The 17917-nt window shown below is 42.0% G+C and overlaps 1 protein-coding gene and 1 pseudogene across 1 annotated transcript; one reads left to right on the plus strand and one right to left on the minus strand.

Moving 5' to 3' along the window:
- The first annotated feature begins 2143 nt into the window (after window positions 1-2143).
- LOC127031340 (olfactory receptor 10A7-like) lies at window positions 2144-3085 on the plus strand (annotated as a pseudogene).
- Window positions 3086-11553: 8468 nt separating this feature from the next.
- Window positions 11554-12516, minus strand: LOC127030889 (olfactory receptor 6B1-like). The gene has a single exon (XM_050917590.1). It carries the CDS (start codon window positions 12514-12516, stop codon window positions 11554-11556), a length of 963 nt encoding a protein of 320 aa, XP_050773547.1.
- Between the last annotated feature and the right edge of the window lie 5401 nt (window positions 12517-17917).

Genomic DNA, 17917 nt, shown 5'->3' on the forward strand with positions numbered 1-17917 from the left:
AAATCTTGCAAGGGCAGAGTAGCCTAGTCAGGCCTGCTAAGCACTCACAGCTGGTAAACAGGTGCTGCAAGGCTCTGGGACTGGATCAAAAGAGTGAGAGAATTGTGAGTTTCCACCTCTGAGAGATAAGGGCTCTCAAGGCCTCTCATCCACACCAAGAGATGTCAAAGATGCATCTAAGCTCTTAACCGCAATAAGGAGTGGACAAATGTTGCTAGTTATAGGTAGTATCCTTACATGCAATATTGGTTTTCCTGTGTGCAAATAACACTTAGCTTTCTACAGAACTCTTTGGGGAAGAGTTTCAGAGGCACAAAACAGGATTAGGCACTTATTCTATATCCTTTTTTGTGCCTTTCAAAGTCTCTGCCTTCCCTGCTAAGTTACAAAATAAGATCTTCCATTGTACAATTGGGGAAATTGAGGCATAGCATGGGCAGTGACATCCTCAAGACCATGAAACTGGTCAGTGACATCAAGGCCAGGAATAGATCCCTGCCTGCCAGAATTTCAGAGCAGTGATCAGTCCTCCTGGATCACACTGACTTTCAGGGAACTATCATAGGATAATTGATGTTAGGGATACAAGAGATGTATTAAGTCACATAATCGTAGATTTTAATCTAGAAGCAACCATTATGATCATTTAGTCTAAACTGCTGCATTATACAGTCCAGAGGGTTCTACCCAATAATTCCTGCATCAGGCCCATACCTTATGGGTGAACTAGTACTTATCTTTTAGAAATAAACAGTCAATCTTGATTTAAAGACTCCAAGTGATGAAGTATCCACTACATTCCTTGATAGGTTGTTCTGTTATAGCCCTTATGTTGAAATGTTCCCAATTAATATTAGGTAGTTAAAAATAAGGATGCAATGAAACCCAACTTAGTTTTCAGGTACGAGTCTCTAGGTCAGTTATGGAAAATGTATATAGTACAGGTCCCTTAAGCAACATTTTGAGTAATACAACTAAACTATATTGAAACGAAAAAACGATCAATACATTAGAAGCAAGAGGAAGACCAAGGACAGGGTAGGCCCACTACTCAGTGAGGAGGGAGAAACAGTAACAGGAAACTTCGAAATGGCAGAGATGCTTAATGACTTCTTTGTTTCAGTCTTCACCGAGAAGTCTGAAGGAATGCCTAACACAGTGAATGCTAATGGGAAGGGGGTAGGTTTAGAAGATAAAATAAAGAACAAGTTAAAAATCACTTAGAAAAGTTAGATGCCTGCAATTCCCCAGGGTTTGATGAAATGCATCCTAGAATACTCAAGGAGTTAATAGAGGAGGTATCTGAGCCTCTAGCTATTATCTTTGGAAAATCATGGGAGACAGGAATGGGGACATTAAGAACAAACTGCATATTCTATAAGGCACTGCAACCCTCACTTGTGGCCAAAATCTCTCTTTTCAAGTGTTTTTATGAAAACTTACAAATTTCCATGGAAAGAATATTTTGCACCAGTTCTCCTAAGGCCCAGTTATGCCAATACAGCCATGCAAAGGCAGGGGGCTTTAAAGGTGTGTGGAACGAGAATCTTGAGAATCTTACCCATATGTACTATTGCATGTTGCTGAAGTTATAGGTAGATTACTTGGGGAATGCGGACATGTGTGTCCATTGTCTTTTTTCCCTCTACAGAATTAACCAAAAAGTACCCGTCTGTGACATTCTGGGGTCATTTCAATGGATGTATTTGTAGCTGTTGTAAAAGCTGCCATATTACCTCAGGTTAGGTGAAAAAACATTATTTACTAAGGGTCAGGTTTTCAAAGGTATTTAGGTGCCTAAAGATACAGATAGATCCCTAGTTGTATTTACTAATGGACATAAACAGGTTCTGGGTCAGATTTTTAAAGGTATTTTAGGTGTCAAATGAGACTTTCAAAAGCATCTAGCCACTCAACATGCTTTAAAAATCAATGTGTTTTTGTTTGTGGGTTTCTTTTGTAAAATCCTTCTAGAAGAATAATTGAATCTTTAGACCTTGAAACGCTTTTGACAATTTGACCCTAAGCAGAGACTGCGAAAGGGGATGGAATAACAAGGAAAGAGTTGCAGATTTGGGGAAAGGAGATCTTCCTGATTTGGTTAATCTTCTTTTCTTGCTTCCTTTCCAGAGAACACGTGGCACACATGCCATGGACAAATCAAACATCCATTATCAAGTTCGTGCTCCTGGGATTCGGGAACCCAAAAGAAGTTCAGATTCTGCTTTTTGTGGTGTTTCTAGTGATCTAAATTGTGACCCTAACTGGGAACCTTCTCATTGTTGCTCTAGTTGTGGCTGATCAGCAGCTTCACACCCCGATGTACTTCTTCCTGGGGAACTTGTCCTTCCTGGAGACTTGCTACACCTCAGTCACTGCCCCCAGATTGCTGGCTGGGTTCCTGGCAAAGGACAGAACAATCTCCTTCAGCGACTGTATCAAACAATTATTTTTCTTCGGTGCTTTAGCTTGCATAGAATGCTTCCTCCTTGCAGTCATGGCTTATGACCGTTACTTAGCCATATGCAACCCACTCAACTATAATGTTATAAAGAACCTCAGGGTCTGCCTTCAGCTGGTATCTGCCTCCTGGGTAACTGGTTTCTCAGCTAATTCATTAGTAGTAGGTATGGTGCGACAGCTAAGCTTCTGTGGCCCCAATGAAATTAATAATTTCTTCTGTGACATGGAGGAGCTGCTCAAATTGTCCTGCACAAAAAGCCTCCTCGTAGAAATGATTGTTTTGGTCTCCTGCTCTCTGGTATCCCTGGCCCCTTTCCTCTTCATCGTTGTGTCTTACATTCTCATCCTCTTGGCCATCCTGCAAATCACCTCCTCTACAGGGAGGCAAAAGGCCTTTTCCACCTGTGCCTCTCACCTGCTGGTGGTGAGTCTGTATTATGGGACCATCATTATCATGTATGTGATGCCATTGGCAGAGTGGTCCCCAGTGTTACATAAAGTTCTGTCTCTCATGTATACGGTCATCACTCAGATGTTCAACCCCATCATCTACAGTATGAGGAACAAAGAGGTGAAGGGGGCCTTCAGGAAAGTCGTGCTGCAGAATTTAGGTATGATTTAGGCTGTCATTTTCAGAATGGTCTATGGAAGATTGGTACCCAACTTCTATTGGCAGATCAGTGGCTAATTTCTTTAGGCTACTTTGAATAACCTAGCCTAGATCTCAACAGACTTATGAAGATCACCTACAATCTTAACTGCACTTATTAATGATCTATTTGACTGTGCCTTTCTTCTTCCCCAGCAGCACTCAGGATTTCACAATACTGAGCCTGAAAAAAATCCTGTGAAGTTAGAGGAAGGAAGTTTTGAAAGGGGACTTTTATTTATGGGCATTTATTGTCCAGCTGTGTTGGAAGTCTCTTGGCATGGTTGCAAAATGAAACGTGGACATTAAATGCTGGTTCCTTAGACGTTTCTAAGATCTTCAATTTCCCTCTCAGTCTTTCCTCCACACACATAATAACATCTCCTCCTGACTAGCTTTATCTGCACAGAGACACTTCCAGAAAAACAGGATACTCAGAAAAAGCATTGTGCATGACCAAAAATATGCAAGGTTGTAGGGAGAGTAAAGCATGTGTGGAGACGTGTTGGAACTGAACCACTCTTCTCAATCTGAAATATCATTGCACTGCGTAGCCTCTTATATTGGAACTAATCCTTGACCAAATATGAAATCTGGTTGAGATTTTCAAGGAGCCTAAGGGACTTAGGCACCTATATCCAACTGTGATTTAGGTTCTTAGTTCCCTTCACTTCTGTTGGGAATCCCAACTTTCCTGGTTGCCAGATACCAAAACTATTGAGTCCATCACTTGGGCTCAATAAAATCTGTTCTGCAATGTGTAAGAAAGAGCAAACTTCAGAACATCTGAAACTAGGCAGAGCAGGACAGTGGTTTGTGTAAATGGACACACATGCACATGGGTGTGTGTAAACACATCAATTAATGTAAAAGTTCTGGCATAGTCTCTGTAACCATAGTGTTTATTCTTCACAATGTATTGTCCATGTCTGGTTCCCAGAAGTAAGCATGCCCATCAGTAAGTTCTCTGAGGAACCTGTCCCACACCGATCTGAATTATACTGGTGTTCTTGGCGAAGAATAAGTCTATTCACTTCTTATTGCAAAACCTTGTGGGATATTGTTATTTCCTGTCCAATTCAAAGAGTTTGATAAGTACAATCAAATCCCGAAACTTTTAACTCAACCCATTACCACTATGGACAATTTTGTGTCTCCAAAGCTTTACTCTTAGCAATACCTGGTGTGACTTAAGTTGTTTTTCCCAAATGTAATTGCATTTGGTGAAACAGCCTAATGAGTCTCTGGGGAGGGGGAATGATTCACATCACGATGAAGTCTAGTTTATCTTTCTATGAGATGATGGTTCATTATAACTCCCAGCCCTTTATGGATAGACGTCCTTTATTTCACAGACTAGCTGCCCATTACTCATCCTTGACACTTACTGCCATCTAGTGGTCGCCTCACAGAATAAATCTGTTTCTGTTTCATATTAGGTATTATCTGCTGACATCTAATTGCCAATACTGTATGTTTCCTCCGGGTGGTCACTTTGAAGTACAACAGCCTATTTATCAACCTTCTCTTTTGTTCCCCATTAAAACATTATGAGCTACATTTTCCAGTAGTGTAAAATAAGTTTGCTCCATTAAAGATAATGGACCGGATTGTCATCTGATTTTAATTGATGCAGCTCCATTGGACTCAGTGGATCACGTTGTCCTCTGGTGTAAAAAAATGTAGCTTCATTGGATCAGTGGGACAGACCCCAGCTGCTGGGAATCAGCCATAGCTCCACTGGAGTCAATGGCCCAGATCCACAGCTGTGGGAAATTGGTGCAGCCCCACTGAAATTAACAGAGCTGTATCAACTTACTAGAACTTAGAATCTAGCCCTGTAGCTGCTCCTTTCTTATCCCTTCTTTTCTGCAGCCACCTAGAAGCATTTATATAGTATGGCTGTCCTTTTGCAACCCCAGAGGTTCTGCTGACATCTTGTCCCCATTATGCAAAGTAGCTGCTCCTTTCTCATTGCATATCAACCATCCAGTATAGTGTACATGCAAAGTTCTCATCTGTGACCCCATTCAGCCATGCAACAGCATTTACACAGTATCACTGCTCTGTTCTCTTTCCTTTCCAGCAAGAGGCAGCAGAGTGTGGTGGATCAGACATTGGAAATGTGGATTAGTGTCCTCACTCTGCAGGTATCCCTGTGAAGTCTGGGAAAAATTACCTCACTTCTCTGTGTCTTGGTTTCTCTCCCCGCCTTTTTTTACCTTTGTCTGTTTAAAATGTAAGACCACTGAGTCAGGATCATCTCATAGTGTGTGTTCAAGCCCTGGCAAGCACCATAAGGCTGTGATCTTGGACAGGGCATGAAATCACAGCTGTTATAAACTGTGACAGGGTCAGGTCAGATGGCTAAAAGACAGTGGTCAAAGGTAGATACATTAGTTCCAGGTTAAGCAGGTCTTTTTTTCCCTGAGTTAGATAACAGGGACTATTGAACACTCAGGAACTTTCTAGAACTAATTAAGGCAGGCAGGCTAATTAGGAAACCTGTAGTCAATTGGGACGTTACTAGAATTAATTAAGGCTAATCAGGACACCTGGTTTAAAAAGGCTCTCACTCTAGTTAGTGAGGTGTGTGTAAGGAGCTGGGAGTGAGAGGACATGCGCTGGAGGACTGAGGAGTACAAGCGCTAACAGACATCAGGAGGAAGGTCCTGTGCTGAGGACAAGAAGGTGTTGGGAGGAGTCCATGAGGAAGTAGCCCAGAGAATTGTAGCTGTTGCACAGCAGTTCCAGAAGGCATTCTAGACAGCTGCAGTCCACAAGGCCCTGGGCTGGAACCCGGGGTAGAGGGCGGGCGCGGGTTCCCCCCCAAACCTCCCAACTCCTGATCCAACACAGGAGGTTCCATCAGAGGGGAAGATGCCTCGGCTGTTCCCTGACCCACATGGTGGATCAGCAGAAACTGTGGGGATTGTTCTTACTCTTTTTTCTTCATGCTGGCAGATTTGAGCCATGAAAGAGGCCAAACTTTGAATCTCTGAGGCGAGCAAAATCCGCCAATAAGTGCAGGACCCACCAAGGTAGAGGAGGAACTTTATCACAATATGTAAATCCTACTTGTAATTGTCCCTTTTGGCCTATTGCTTTCCCAAACTTATTGGAAAAAGTGGAAGGGGCTATATCTGTGTTCTCCATCTTGAAGCTAGTGAGGTTGGATCACAAACAGGGACCTCTTAGGGTAAAACGCTAATATTTCATCTTATAGTTATGGTTACAGATTGAACTGGAATAGACTTGAATCTCTTTTCTAGTCTGATTCTATTTGAATACTGCTTGGTGGAATAAACTTTTCTAGTCATTCCCCACAACTTCTCTGTCACTGTCTGAACACCACTGAGGTCCACTGCAAGTATTGTCTTTTTTTTTCAAACGTGTTTTTAGTAGCACAAAGTGAAATTTATAGGCAGAAACTCCAGGAAAAGACAGCCCTATGTGTTAAGTAATTTTATTTCACATTTGCATGAATTTCCTTAAACTGGGGCTAAAGGAAATGAATAAATGGGAGTGAAAGAAGAACAAAAAATTAGAACTGGTTTAATCTAGTTATTAGGAGGGGAAATATGCTGGGAAATGACCAGTGGGAGCTGAGATCGGCTGAACCTGCAGATGCAGCAGGGAAACAAACCGGCCTGGCCCGTCAGGGGCTTTCCCTGAACAAGCAGCATCCCAAGTTTGGGAAACAATGCCCTAGGGTTAACTACCAGCAAATATGTTAAAAGGTGGTGTTAACCTCCACATTTAAACACTGTGCTATCAAATGACAAACCAATATTCCCAGTCTAGACATGCAGCTAGATTGGTCAATTTCGCACACCCTTATGCTCCTTACATATGCCCGTCTGATCAGCCAAACTGCCTTTCCCACAGGTGACTGATCGATATCTTATTCTCATCATCTGATGAAATCCTGGCCCCATTGAAGGGAACAGGAGCTTCGCCACTGACTTAGGAACATAGTGTGACACTGCAGCCCATATTCATCATAGTGGTGTGATTATGATATGATTATGACATAATGATGATGCATCTTGCACAAGATGCTTTGTGAGGTGTCTACAGAAAAGTTATGATTTGCTGAATATAATTATTCTATTTGTATGCATGTATCATTTTTGTATCTGGAGTTATGAATATTGACTATGTAGCTGTATTTCAAATATGCTTACTCTGAGTAGCACCCACAAATAGCCTTTCAGGTACAACAATGCAGAAGCTAGACAGTGCTGATGGCTAATCAGCACAGACAGTGGAAGAGATTAGCCTGCCTGTAAACATTTCAGCCAGTCTGTAAGTAATGGCTGCTATGACTCAGCAAGGCATGCAAGGGCATGTGACCAGACCACATGATACTGCACTCTATTTTGGTATCTGTATTTTTCCACAAATTGGGCTGGAAACTCAGCTTGGAACAAAGTGTTCCTGCCATATGGAAAGACTATATAAGGTGGGAAGTGACATCATGATTTGTCTTTGTCACAGAGTCACTGGGGCAATGCTTTGGAACTGCTCTGTACGAAGCTAGCCAGGACTCTGGGGGAGCATGCCTCCTCTCTGAGCATACTGTCTCCAGGGCAGGAAGCCTGCTCCACCACAAGGGTGACAACTTGTCACTCATAGGACTCGAACGGATCTCCGGAGTGATCAAGTCCATTCTCCTGCTAGCAGTGGCAACCCTGTCCCATAATCCCATTCATAAATTTGTCAAGCTCCATGTCAAAATGAGTTAAGTTGTTTACCCTGTCACTCCTGTTGGAAGGCTGTTCCAGAAACTCCCTCCTCTGATGGTTAGACACCTTCTTCTGAGGGCCTGTCTACATGGACAATCAGTTCACAGCAAGTCCACCTGACATGCACTAACTGTTCATTAACTCACTTTGGTGTGGTGCCAGGGATAGCTTAGTGGTTTGAGCATTAGCCTGCTAAACCCAGGGTTGTGAATTCAATCCTTGAGGGGGCCATTTAGAGATCTGGTGCAAAAATCTGTCTGGGGCTTAGTCCTGCTTTGAGCAGGGCGTTGGATTAGATGACCTACTGAGGTCCCTTCCAACCCTGACATTCTATGAAAGCATAACAATGAACTGTTAATGCACATCAACGGGTTCTATGTGATCAGTGGGATAGATTCTCACCTCAACCTATGTAGACAATGCAAGTACTAAATTTATTCACAGCCAATTTATCCACATTTGTTCCTGTGTTGGTAAAGTGGCCTTTTATCACCCCTCCAGTCATAGGGAGGAAAGGAACAAGGTGGGGAAGAGAGACTGCAACAGGATTCAAAAAAGAACAAAAGTTCATGGAGGATAAGTCCATCAATGGCTATTAGCCAGGATGGGCAAGAATGCAAAACTATGAGTGTCTCTAGCCTCTGTTTGCCAGAATCTGGGAATGGGCCTCAGGGGATGGATCACTTGATGATCACCTATTTTGTTCATTCCCTTTGAAGCACCTGGCACTGGCCACTGTTGGAAGACAGGATTTTGGGCTCAATGGACTATTGGTCTAACCCAGTGTGCCTATTCTTATGTTCTTATTACAACATTGCATATGAGTCAAGAATGTGATGCAGTTGTGAAAAAGGTTAATGGCATTCTGGGGGATATTGACAGGAATGTTGTATGTAAGACACAGGAGAAATTTTCCCACTCTGCGTGTCACTGGTGAGGCCTCACTTGGAATACTATGTCCAACTCTGGGCACAGGAAGGATGCAGACACACTAGAGAGAGTCCAGAGGAGAGCAACAAAAATGATAAAAGGTTAGCAAATCAGACCTCTGAGTAAAGGTTTTTTAAAAAGGGCATATGTAGTTTTGAGAGAAGAAGGCTAAAGGGGGAAGTGATCACAGTCTTCAAATATGTTGAGGGCTGTTATAAAGAGAAATGGGGTCCATTGTTCTCCATGCCCACTGAAGGTAGAACAAGAAGCAATGGGCTTAATCTGAAGGAAGATTTAGGTTAGATATTAGGGAAAACTTTCTAACTCTCAGGGTAGCTAAATTCTGGAACGGGTTCCAAGGAAGGTTATGGAATACCCATCAGAGGAGGTTATTAAGACCAAGTTGAACAATCACCTGGTCTAGCGTTACTTGGTCCTGCATCCATGCAGGGATGAACTTGATAACTTCTCAAGGGCCCTTCCAGCTCCACATTTCTGGCATGTTCACTGGGGCAACATGCATGAGGTTCGAGGTGGAGGCAAGGTCGAAAAATAAGGAATAGTAGCTATTAGCAAAGCTGGGTGCAGGAGTTAAAGGGACAACAGAGCCTAAGACAGAATCAGCTGAGACCCAATCAGGTCAGTATATGCTGCTGTCTACTGTTTTTTTGGAAAACATCTGCAGCTTTCTCTTCTGTTGTTATCTCTTGCAGCCATATAGTGGGCACAACTGGAAATTCATAAATGAACCTCTTCCAACATCTACTGCCCATTATACAGTATAGCCAACCCTCCCCCATCCATCACCCTCTGCTGTCCCCCAGTGCCCATTATACTGTGTAGTCACCACTTCCAATGCCATTGTCTCTTATCCTGACTAATGCTATTATACATATACTACTACTACTACTACCTAGCTCTTATCTTCCCCTGTGTTAGCTGCCTTCCCAAAGCATCAAGTATTTCCCTATATTTCATTTAATTCTAATTGTATTTTTAAACTGTTCCTAACTCTTTGAACTCACATGTTGTTAGTGAATTGGACACAGTTGCAGGCATATCATTACCATCATTTTCACCAATAAAAATATAATATTGCTTCAATTTATTTTTTCTGAAGGCAAAAGGCATTTGCAATCATTCTATGAATAATTTTCATAATACATGTGAACCTGGAGAAAATGCACAGCAGATAGTTCAGAGAAAAATACAGGATGTCTCAGCAATGCAGGCAAGCAACCATTAAAATGCAAATTAAACACTGAAACTTAATTTGAAGCCCATGAAACATAATATCTCTCCTTTATCTTTTTTCAATGATGAAATAGATAGTGACAAAGGAGGACTTGCTATCTTGGAGGTAATTTATGCAGTTCACATTTTTTTAATCTCTAAGGCACAAATTTGAATGAACTGTTGCTTGCTTCTTTTCATGACAAGCTCATACACCATGCTGAGGGGCACAAAAAAAATATAAACAAATGAACAAAAGAAAAGAAAAAGAAGAAACCTAAACACACAGTGAATAGTTCCATTGGAAGACATTTAGGACAATCTGAACATCCTGGAAGCAGAATTCCCACTGAAAGTCACATAGGCTGTGTCTACACTACAGAGATTATGCCAGCATAGCTTTTTTGGCATAGCTAAAATGACATAATGGCATAGTGTAGATGCAGCCTATACCGATGGAAGGGGTTTTTCCATTGCTGTAGGAACACCATGTCCCAAAACAAAGTCAGCTATGTTGATGGAAGCATTTTTTCAGTGGGCAAAGCTGTATCTACACTGGGGGTTAGGTCAGCATGGTCCTGTCAGTCAGGGGCATGTTTTTTTCACATCCCAGCCCGCGTACCTATGTCAACCTAACTTTGAAGTGCATACCAAGCCTTGGGCACTTTTAAATATCTCACCCATGCTGCACAAGTTTAAAGCAGAGGAAGGTTCCATTCATAAATAAGCCAAGGTCACATTTACTTACCCTTGGAAGGGAATGTAACCTACCTCCTGCTTGTGTGGAAGAGGGTTCTAAGGGCCAGACTTTCAAGGTGTCTAGGCAGCTAAAGGTGCAGTTAGGTCCCTAGCTGGACTTGTAAAGTTCCTATGCAGGTTATATGGACGTCAATAGGAGTTGGGCACTTAACCTCTTTAGAAAACCCCACTTGGCTCCTGTCTGCATCTTAGGCATCTAAATACCTTAGAACATCCAGTGTCTGGCTACTAAGGCAACCATGGCTGGAGGGAACAGCCTGGGTTTGTTTGAAGTCTTGTTTGTGGAGTGAGCAATGTAGGATGAATTTCTACAACTAATCACAAACTGGTTTAAGGACAGGAGAAAGACAAGGCGGAAGGTAAAAGGGAAAATAACCTAAGGGTGGAAGAAATTGGATGAGAAAAAAAGAGAGGAACGGAAAGAAAGGGAATGGGATGGAGGGATGCTGACAGAGCAGGGGAAGGTGGTGCAGAAAGAAAGGAGCAAGAGAAGAAGGAATTGTGCAATGCCTGATGAGAACGAAGAATAAAGAAAAGAAAAAGTGCATGGGAGGGGGATGTTAAGAGACGTATACACAAGCTGCAAACAGGTCCCCAACAGCAGTAACAAGAATCAGTCCTAAACCTGTGTAAGAGTTTAAACAGTCAGAACATTTGTATTGTGTTCATTTTACTTCTCTTGTTCGCCCGTTAGCTCCAGGCTACCTGGATTCTGTCTCAGTAAATCAGGTCAAATTATCTCCATTTCACTGCCAGTGAAACAAAATTAGCTCAATTTGTATGATGGCACGTGAAAGACACCAATTTACTGGCCGCTTTCCTCAGTGCCTCCTTCACCTCTTTGTTCCTCAGGCTGTAGATGAGGGGGTTGGCCAGGGGGGTCACAACAGTGTAGCCAATAGAGAGCGCTGTGTGAAAGGCCCTCAGCTGGTTGGTTTTTGGCAACATATAAACAATCATTAGGGTTAAATAGAAAATAGTAACGATGATGAGGTGAGAGGAACAGGTGGAAAAGGCCTTTTGCCTCCCGGTGATTGAAGGGATTCTCAGGATGGTGACGATGATAAAAATATATGATATCACAGTCAGCAGAAATGGTGGCAGAGTAAATACACAGGCCAGGATGGAATCCAGGAGTACTACGAGGTGGTTTTCGCTGCAGGAGAGTTTTATGATTGGAGTGAAATCACAAAAGAAATGGTCAATTTCATTGGGACCACAGAAAATTAGCTGTGACATCAAATATATTACTGTGCTACAAGCCAGTGAGCCCAGTATCCAAGACACAGCTGCTAGCTGGAGGATAAACCTACTGTTAATAACAGGTGCATAATACAGGGGTTTACATATTGCTAAATACCGATCATAAGACATTGCTGCTAGGAGGTAACATTCTGTAGCTGCCAAAGAACAAAAGAAATAAAATTGAGCAATGCAGCCCCTGACAGAAATGGTTCTGTCCCCAGTCAGGAAACTGGACAGCATCTTGGGCAGGATGGTGGAGGTGTAGCACGTCTCCAAGCAGGACAAGTTCCCCAGGAAGAAGTACATGGAGGTGTGAAGGTGCTGATCAGTCACAACTAGCACAACAATGAGGATGTTTCCAGCCACGGTTACAATGTAGATCACTAGAAACAGCAGGAAGAGAAGAATTTGCAGCTCAGGGAGATCCCCAAATCCCAGAAGGATAAATTTTGTGACAGACGTTTGATTTCTCCATTTTGTGCCTGCCATGTCACTTATCTAGGGAAAATCAAACAAGCGTTGGTGTATTTGGGGAGACAGCTAAAGCAAATATCATCACACTTTCACAGATTATGAGCAATTAATTCAATATCGGGTTTCAAACTGGCTTTAGTGATGGAGGCACCCAAACTGAATTGGATTTGGGTGCTTGTCCCCAATGGGCTCTTTTAAAAATCTCAGTATATATTTAACATAATGTTTAAATGTCTTCCCTGTAGAGTGATTCAAATAAAAACTGGATGGAGAATGCAGCCTGAGGAGATATATCAAAATTTGTTGATTTTTTTTATTTTATTTTATTTTATTTGTCATCAGGTTAAATAGAATGTCAATCTCTGAAAACCTTACAAATGCCATAAGAGATTGGATGAGATCCCGAAACACCACTGTGATGATGGTTTTATAAATACATAGTGAAAAGTGAATCGTGATTTTGAGTGCCTTATATTTTCAGTATAAAACTTGAGGCAGCAAAATCACTAATCAATATCTTGGTGCCACAGATAGATAGACAGTTAGATTGATAGATATATGGAGAGAGAGAGAGAGAGGGTATTGTTTGGCTTCTATGTAGGTAGTTAAGCTGATAGATGACTCTTCATTCATATATTTTCTATCACACTTTCTGACATACCAGATCAGAACAGTGAGATTCTATTCTGGTCTAGTCAACACCTTTCTACTTTATTATTGACAGACAGTTGCAGTATTTGGGATTTTAGGGGAAAGACATAGCAAACAAGTACAATTACCTCTGGCAAATTATTGTTTACTCTCAGTCAATCACAGAATCATCCCAGTGATCCACATATTCAAAAAGGAATGAAGTGTGAAAGCCTACATTATCTCAACTGCCAAAGCAGAAAATATTTTTATTGATCAAACGTTCACCCTGTGTGACAGAGAAGCTGACATCTGTTGACAAATGGTATTTAATATGGAGAAAATGATGGAGAAAACTGAGTTAGAGGGTATATCTGGGTTCAAAAAAAAGTCTGTTTCATAGATATTTATCTTAAATGTATTGAGGTTAGAAAGGGAGGATACATCCTATCCTAGACAGACACTTGCATGTGGAGCTACTCAGATGGGAGAGGATGCATTTATTAACAATGAGCTATCCTACATGACAATGTCCCAAGGAAAGAGACAGAAGCCTGACCTCTGAAATAATTTAAAGATACATTTGAGATAACTATGACAAATACAGTAAAGTCATATTTAACAAATACTAATATACTGCTCCTTAAAAATCCCACAGTTGTCATTACCAAAGCACTTCACCAATGTTATCTCACTAAACTTTCCCACACTGCTTTGAAGTAGGTTCCCACACTGAGGGATAAAATCCTGCTTGGAGCAGAGATGATGGTCCAGGTGACCAGGCAGGTCTTCCCTGTCTCCAATTCTGATCATGACAATAAGGTTGCAAAGGAGCTGCTTTACCTCTAAGGCAGTTCAGTTACCAGCTGGACTCTCTGACATGACTGCTTCACTCAGCATTTCAGAGGCTGGGTTCTGGGCTCCATACACCATTGTCCATCTCTCTTCTTGTGCTTTGCTCCTGAAAGTAACGTCATCTGCATGTCCTCTGGTTGACCTGCCCTGCTCTGTGTGATGCACTCCACATTGAGTCCAGCAGCACTAAAAAGTGATCATCTCTCCTGGTTCATTATTTATCCCTTCTGGGAGAAGGGAAAGTCTCTTTTGACAATTCTGCAGATGGGAATATTAATTACTGAGAAGGAAAAAAAATGAAGTTATTTTTATATGGGACAAGAAGAACGAAATTAGTACTGCAGTGAAATATCTAATTTCAAAGGGAGATGGATAGTACATTTCCACAAATGGTACCTAAGGTATGTCAACTGAGTTTGCAATGCACAACTATCTATCTGCACTAAGTACTTATGACCCCATTACAGCAACATTTGAGTTCCTCATCATTTTTAATGTATTTATCCCTCCAACACCCCTGCAATGTTGGGATCCACTACTCCTTCCATTTTATGGACGGGAAACAGAGGCACAGAGAGACTATGGGCAAGATTTATAAAGGTATTTAGGTGCCTAACTCACATGGGAAAATATTTTAAAAATTGGTCAACAAAAGCCAGATTTTTAAATGTAAGTACTTGCCTAGGAGATTTTTCAAAAGCATGTAGGTGTTTTTTGCACTGAGTTTTATGCACTGAGATAATTTTGAAAATCCTACTGGGTTCCTAACAATATCACCCTATGTTACTTACCCTTGGTTGCGCAAGAAGTCCATAACGGATCAGGGAATGCCGCAATGGTCCCCAGCTTCAAAGCACAAACCCTAACCACTGGACCATCCTCTCTGCCTAACAGTACTCCTTATCATGTTCTCCCTACATCCATATTAGACAGCATCTGGAAGCAAAACAAAGCCAGGCACATGCTTGACTAAATGCCTTTTCTTTGGGGCAGGGACTGTCTCTAATCATGTGTAGGTATAGCACCCAGCACAATGAGACTCTATTATTGGTTAAGACCTTCCTGTGCTACTGTAATTTAAAAAAAATTTTTTTTGGCTGGGATATTCAAAGGAGCTCAGTGGAGCAGATCTAGCAGAGAAAGTTTTAACACAATCTAATGGCTGGAGGTTGAAGCTAGACAAATTCAAACTGGAAATAGGGTTAAATTTTTAACAGTGACTATATATAACCATTGGAACTACTTACCAAGCATCATGGTGGATTATCCTTCACTGACAATTTTGAAATCAAGATTGGATGGTGTTTTTTTCCTAAAAAATCTGCTCTAAAAATTCTTTTGGGGGCAGTTCTCTGGCCTGTGCTACACAGGAGATCAGACTGGATAATCAAAATGTTCCCTTCTGGCCTTGGAATCTATGCATAAGGTGCCTAAACCCAATCTAAGCAGGGTGCCTTACTCCCTTAGGTTCTGACAGTCCCAGCCAATAATAACAGGGCTCAGACACAAGTAGTAAGTTTCTTATCATCATTTATTTTGTTTTCCAGAGGGCACTGCTTTCAAAGGTGTTTCATGCAGTATTTGAACCGCACTGAGTAACCAGTGCTTACACCATTCCATTCTGGCTGGTGTCCATCTCCCAGACTGATATGTCCCTGGTGACCATGTTTTCCATGTTGTGCTACTTGGCATTATGAGAGTCCTTCACGTTGATGGGTGGTGTCTTACCCTAATTATCGTAAGGGTGGAAGGCTTGAGGGTTATATAAATGCTTTCTGTGGATTAGGATTGATTAAAAAGTGCAATTTACATCCTGTGAGACATTTTTTTTTCATACTGGCTAAAGAAAAAAGTCAAAATGGAAACTTTTCACACAATGATGAACTATGGTCAGGGTATCCCATCATGCATCTTGTCAGCTCAGCAAGAGGGAGATTGTAATGCATCATGGGAAATGTAGCCTGGCCAGAAAGCCCTGTCCTCAGGGGAAAATAGAGGAAAGAGGCAACCAAACTACAACTTCCATGAAGTGCCACAGCTTCTCAGGGAAATGCAGAGGAATGTTGCACTGTCCTGACCCAAAACATTTCAATTTGATTTAAAAAAAAGCTGAAATGTTTTAATTCAGATCCCAGAAGGGAATTTTAAAAAAATCAATATTTTCCAAGAGAAAAGCAAAGATACAAAATTGATATTCTGAAGTGGATGTCTCTCAGTCTTTCCTGTTGAATCTGTTCTAATGTTTATACATAATTAAATATGAATTGGGCCAGACCAAAAGCAAAAGTGATTTTGCAGCCAAGTGGTTAGGGCATGCACCTGAGTGACAGTGTGTGATGGGGTGGACTAGGCCCAGAGGCCTCAGGGCCCTGCCAAACTCATCCCAGGTAAGGAGCAGTGGACAGGCCCTCCAAACAGGCTAGAGTGTCTGCAGGGGAAGTAGCCAGTCAGGTACAAGAAGGGCCTTATTTAAAGTCAGAGACACTGCAGTTCCTCACTGCAGCTGGAGGAGCATGGATGGTGTGGCTGGCTGAGGGAACTGCAGCCCAACAGATGGCCCAGTGCTAGTAGGGACCAAGGGAGCAAGGAAGAGCTCCTGGCTGGCTACTGGGACTGAGCTTAGAAGATCCCTGGGCTAAGGGTAAGGCAGCGGTGAAGTCTGGATCTCAGAGTACTGGACAGGCCCAGGTGTCCGTGTCCCCGTTCCTCCTCCCCATAGGCCACTGGGGAAGGGCCTACAACTGGACCTCAGTAAACCCCCAGAAGGGTACTGAATTGTCAGGAGGCCCAACTGAAAACTGGGGCCAAAACAGACTAAGATGGCAAAACATTGCCTCCAGGGAGGAAGTCCTAGGAAAACAGCTCAATGGCAGGGCTGGGACTGGTTTAAAGACTGCAGATATGTCCAACCAGAGGGGGTGCTCATTAGAGGTGGATGCCAACCCCATTACTCAGTGTTATGAGACAACTGGACTTGACATAACCACAACCATTCTGTGCACTCAGCCACCATTAACTAGAAGCGAGAACGTCACATAGTCAGTTTATTGCTGGGAGATGCATTGCTGATAAGTAAAATTATAAGTTACTTATTGAAGCTAGGAAAATTGTTAACTAGGAGTCACTGGGAGTTTTATGCTTTGTTTTGAATAACCTATAAAGAGATTAGTTAGAGATGTTCGGAGTGACTTTGACGCACTAGGAGACTGACATCCAACTCCTCAGCATCTAGGAGGAAGGGTGGCCACCAAAAACCTGCTCATGATCACTTGACACCATTGCAGACTTTGTGTAACTACATCAGGGGTGCTCTAGACTATTATTATTTTAAATGTGTGCTTTAAACCCAATAAAAACAAGGATTTTTGAGTAAAAGAATTCTTGTGTGTACCAATCATTTATGAGATGGAGGAGCTATTTCCCCATTAATTTACGCCTGTAAAACAAAGACTAGTTACCATACTTATGAGTAACAGGGGGAGACCCCTGTTCAAGATCCTTCTCTATATCACACAGAGAGGGGAGAAGAATAGATTGTCTCCCACCTCCCTGGTTGTATGACTCTAGGAGCTGCAGCTTTACCATAAACAACAAAAACCAAAAGAAGCATGATAAAGTTACACGAGTTGGCATCTCTGCCGCTGCAGCACTGATTTTCTAACCCTGAGAACTTCTGAAAGTTTGGTCACTAGTTCTGAGAAGCACTATCTGAGAACAGCCTGAGAACTTTTGAAAGTTTTGGTCACCATTTCTGATGTTTAAATGGGATCTGAGCACTTCTGAATAAAAGGCCTCATTTTTGGATTCAGAGCCTTTTTGAAAGTCTGTCTCTAAATGTACAATTTAACCCAACAGAGAGGAACATGAAATGGCAAACATAATTGAAAAGGTCAGTATTTGTTCATGAACAATTCACATACAGAAAAGAGGT

The sequence above is a fragment of the Gopherus flavomarginatus genome, chromosome 11 (genome assembly GCF_025201925.1).
Source record: "Gopherus flavomarginatus isolate rGopFla2 chromosome 11, rGopFla2.mat.asm, whole genome shotgun sequence".
NCBI classification, from domain to species: Eukaryota; Metazoa; Chordata; order Testudines; family Testudinidae; genus Gopherus; species Gopherus flavomarginatus.

Coding starts and splice junctions, on each gene's coding strand:
- LOC127030889 (XM_050917590.1), bottom strand. CDS start 12,516: ATGGCAGGCACAAAATGGAGAAATCAAACGTCTGTCACAAAATTTATC.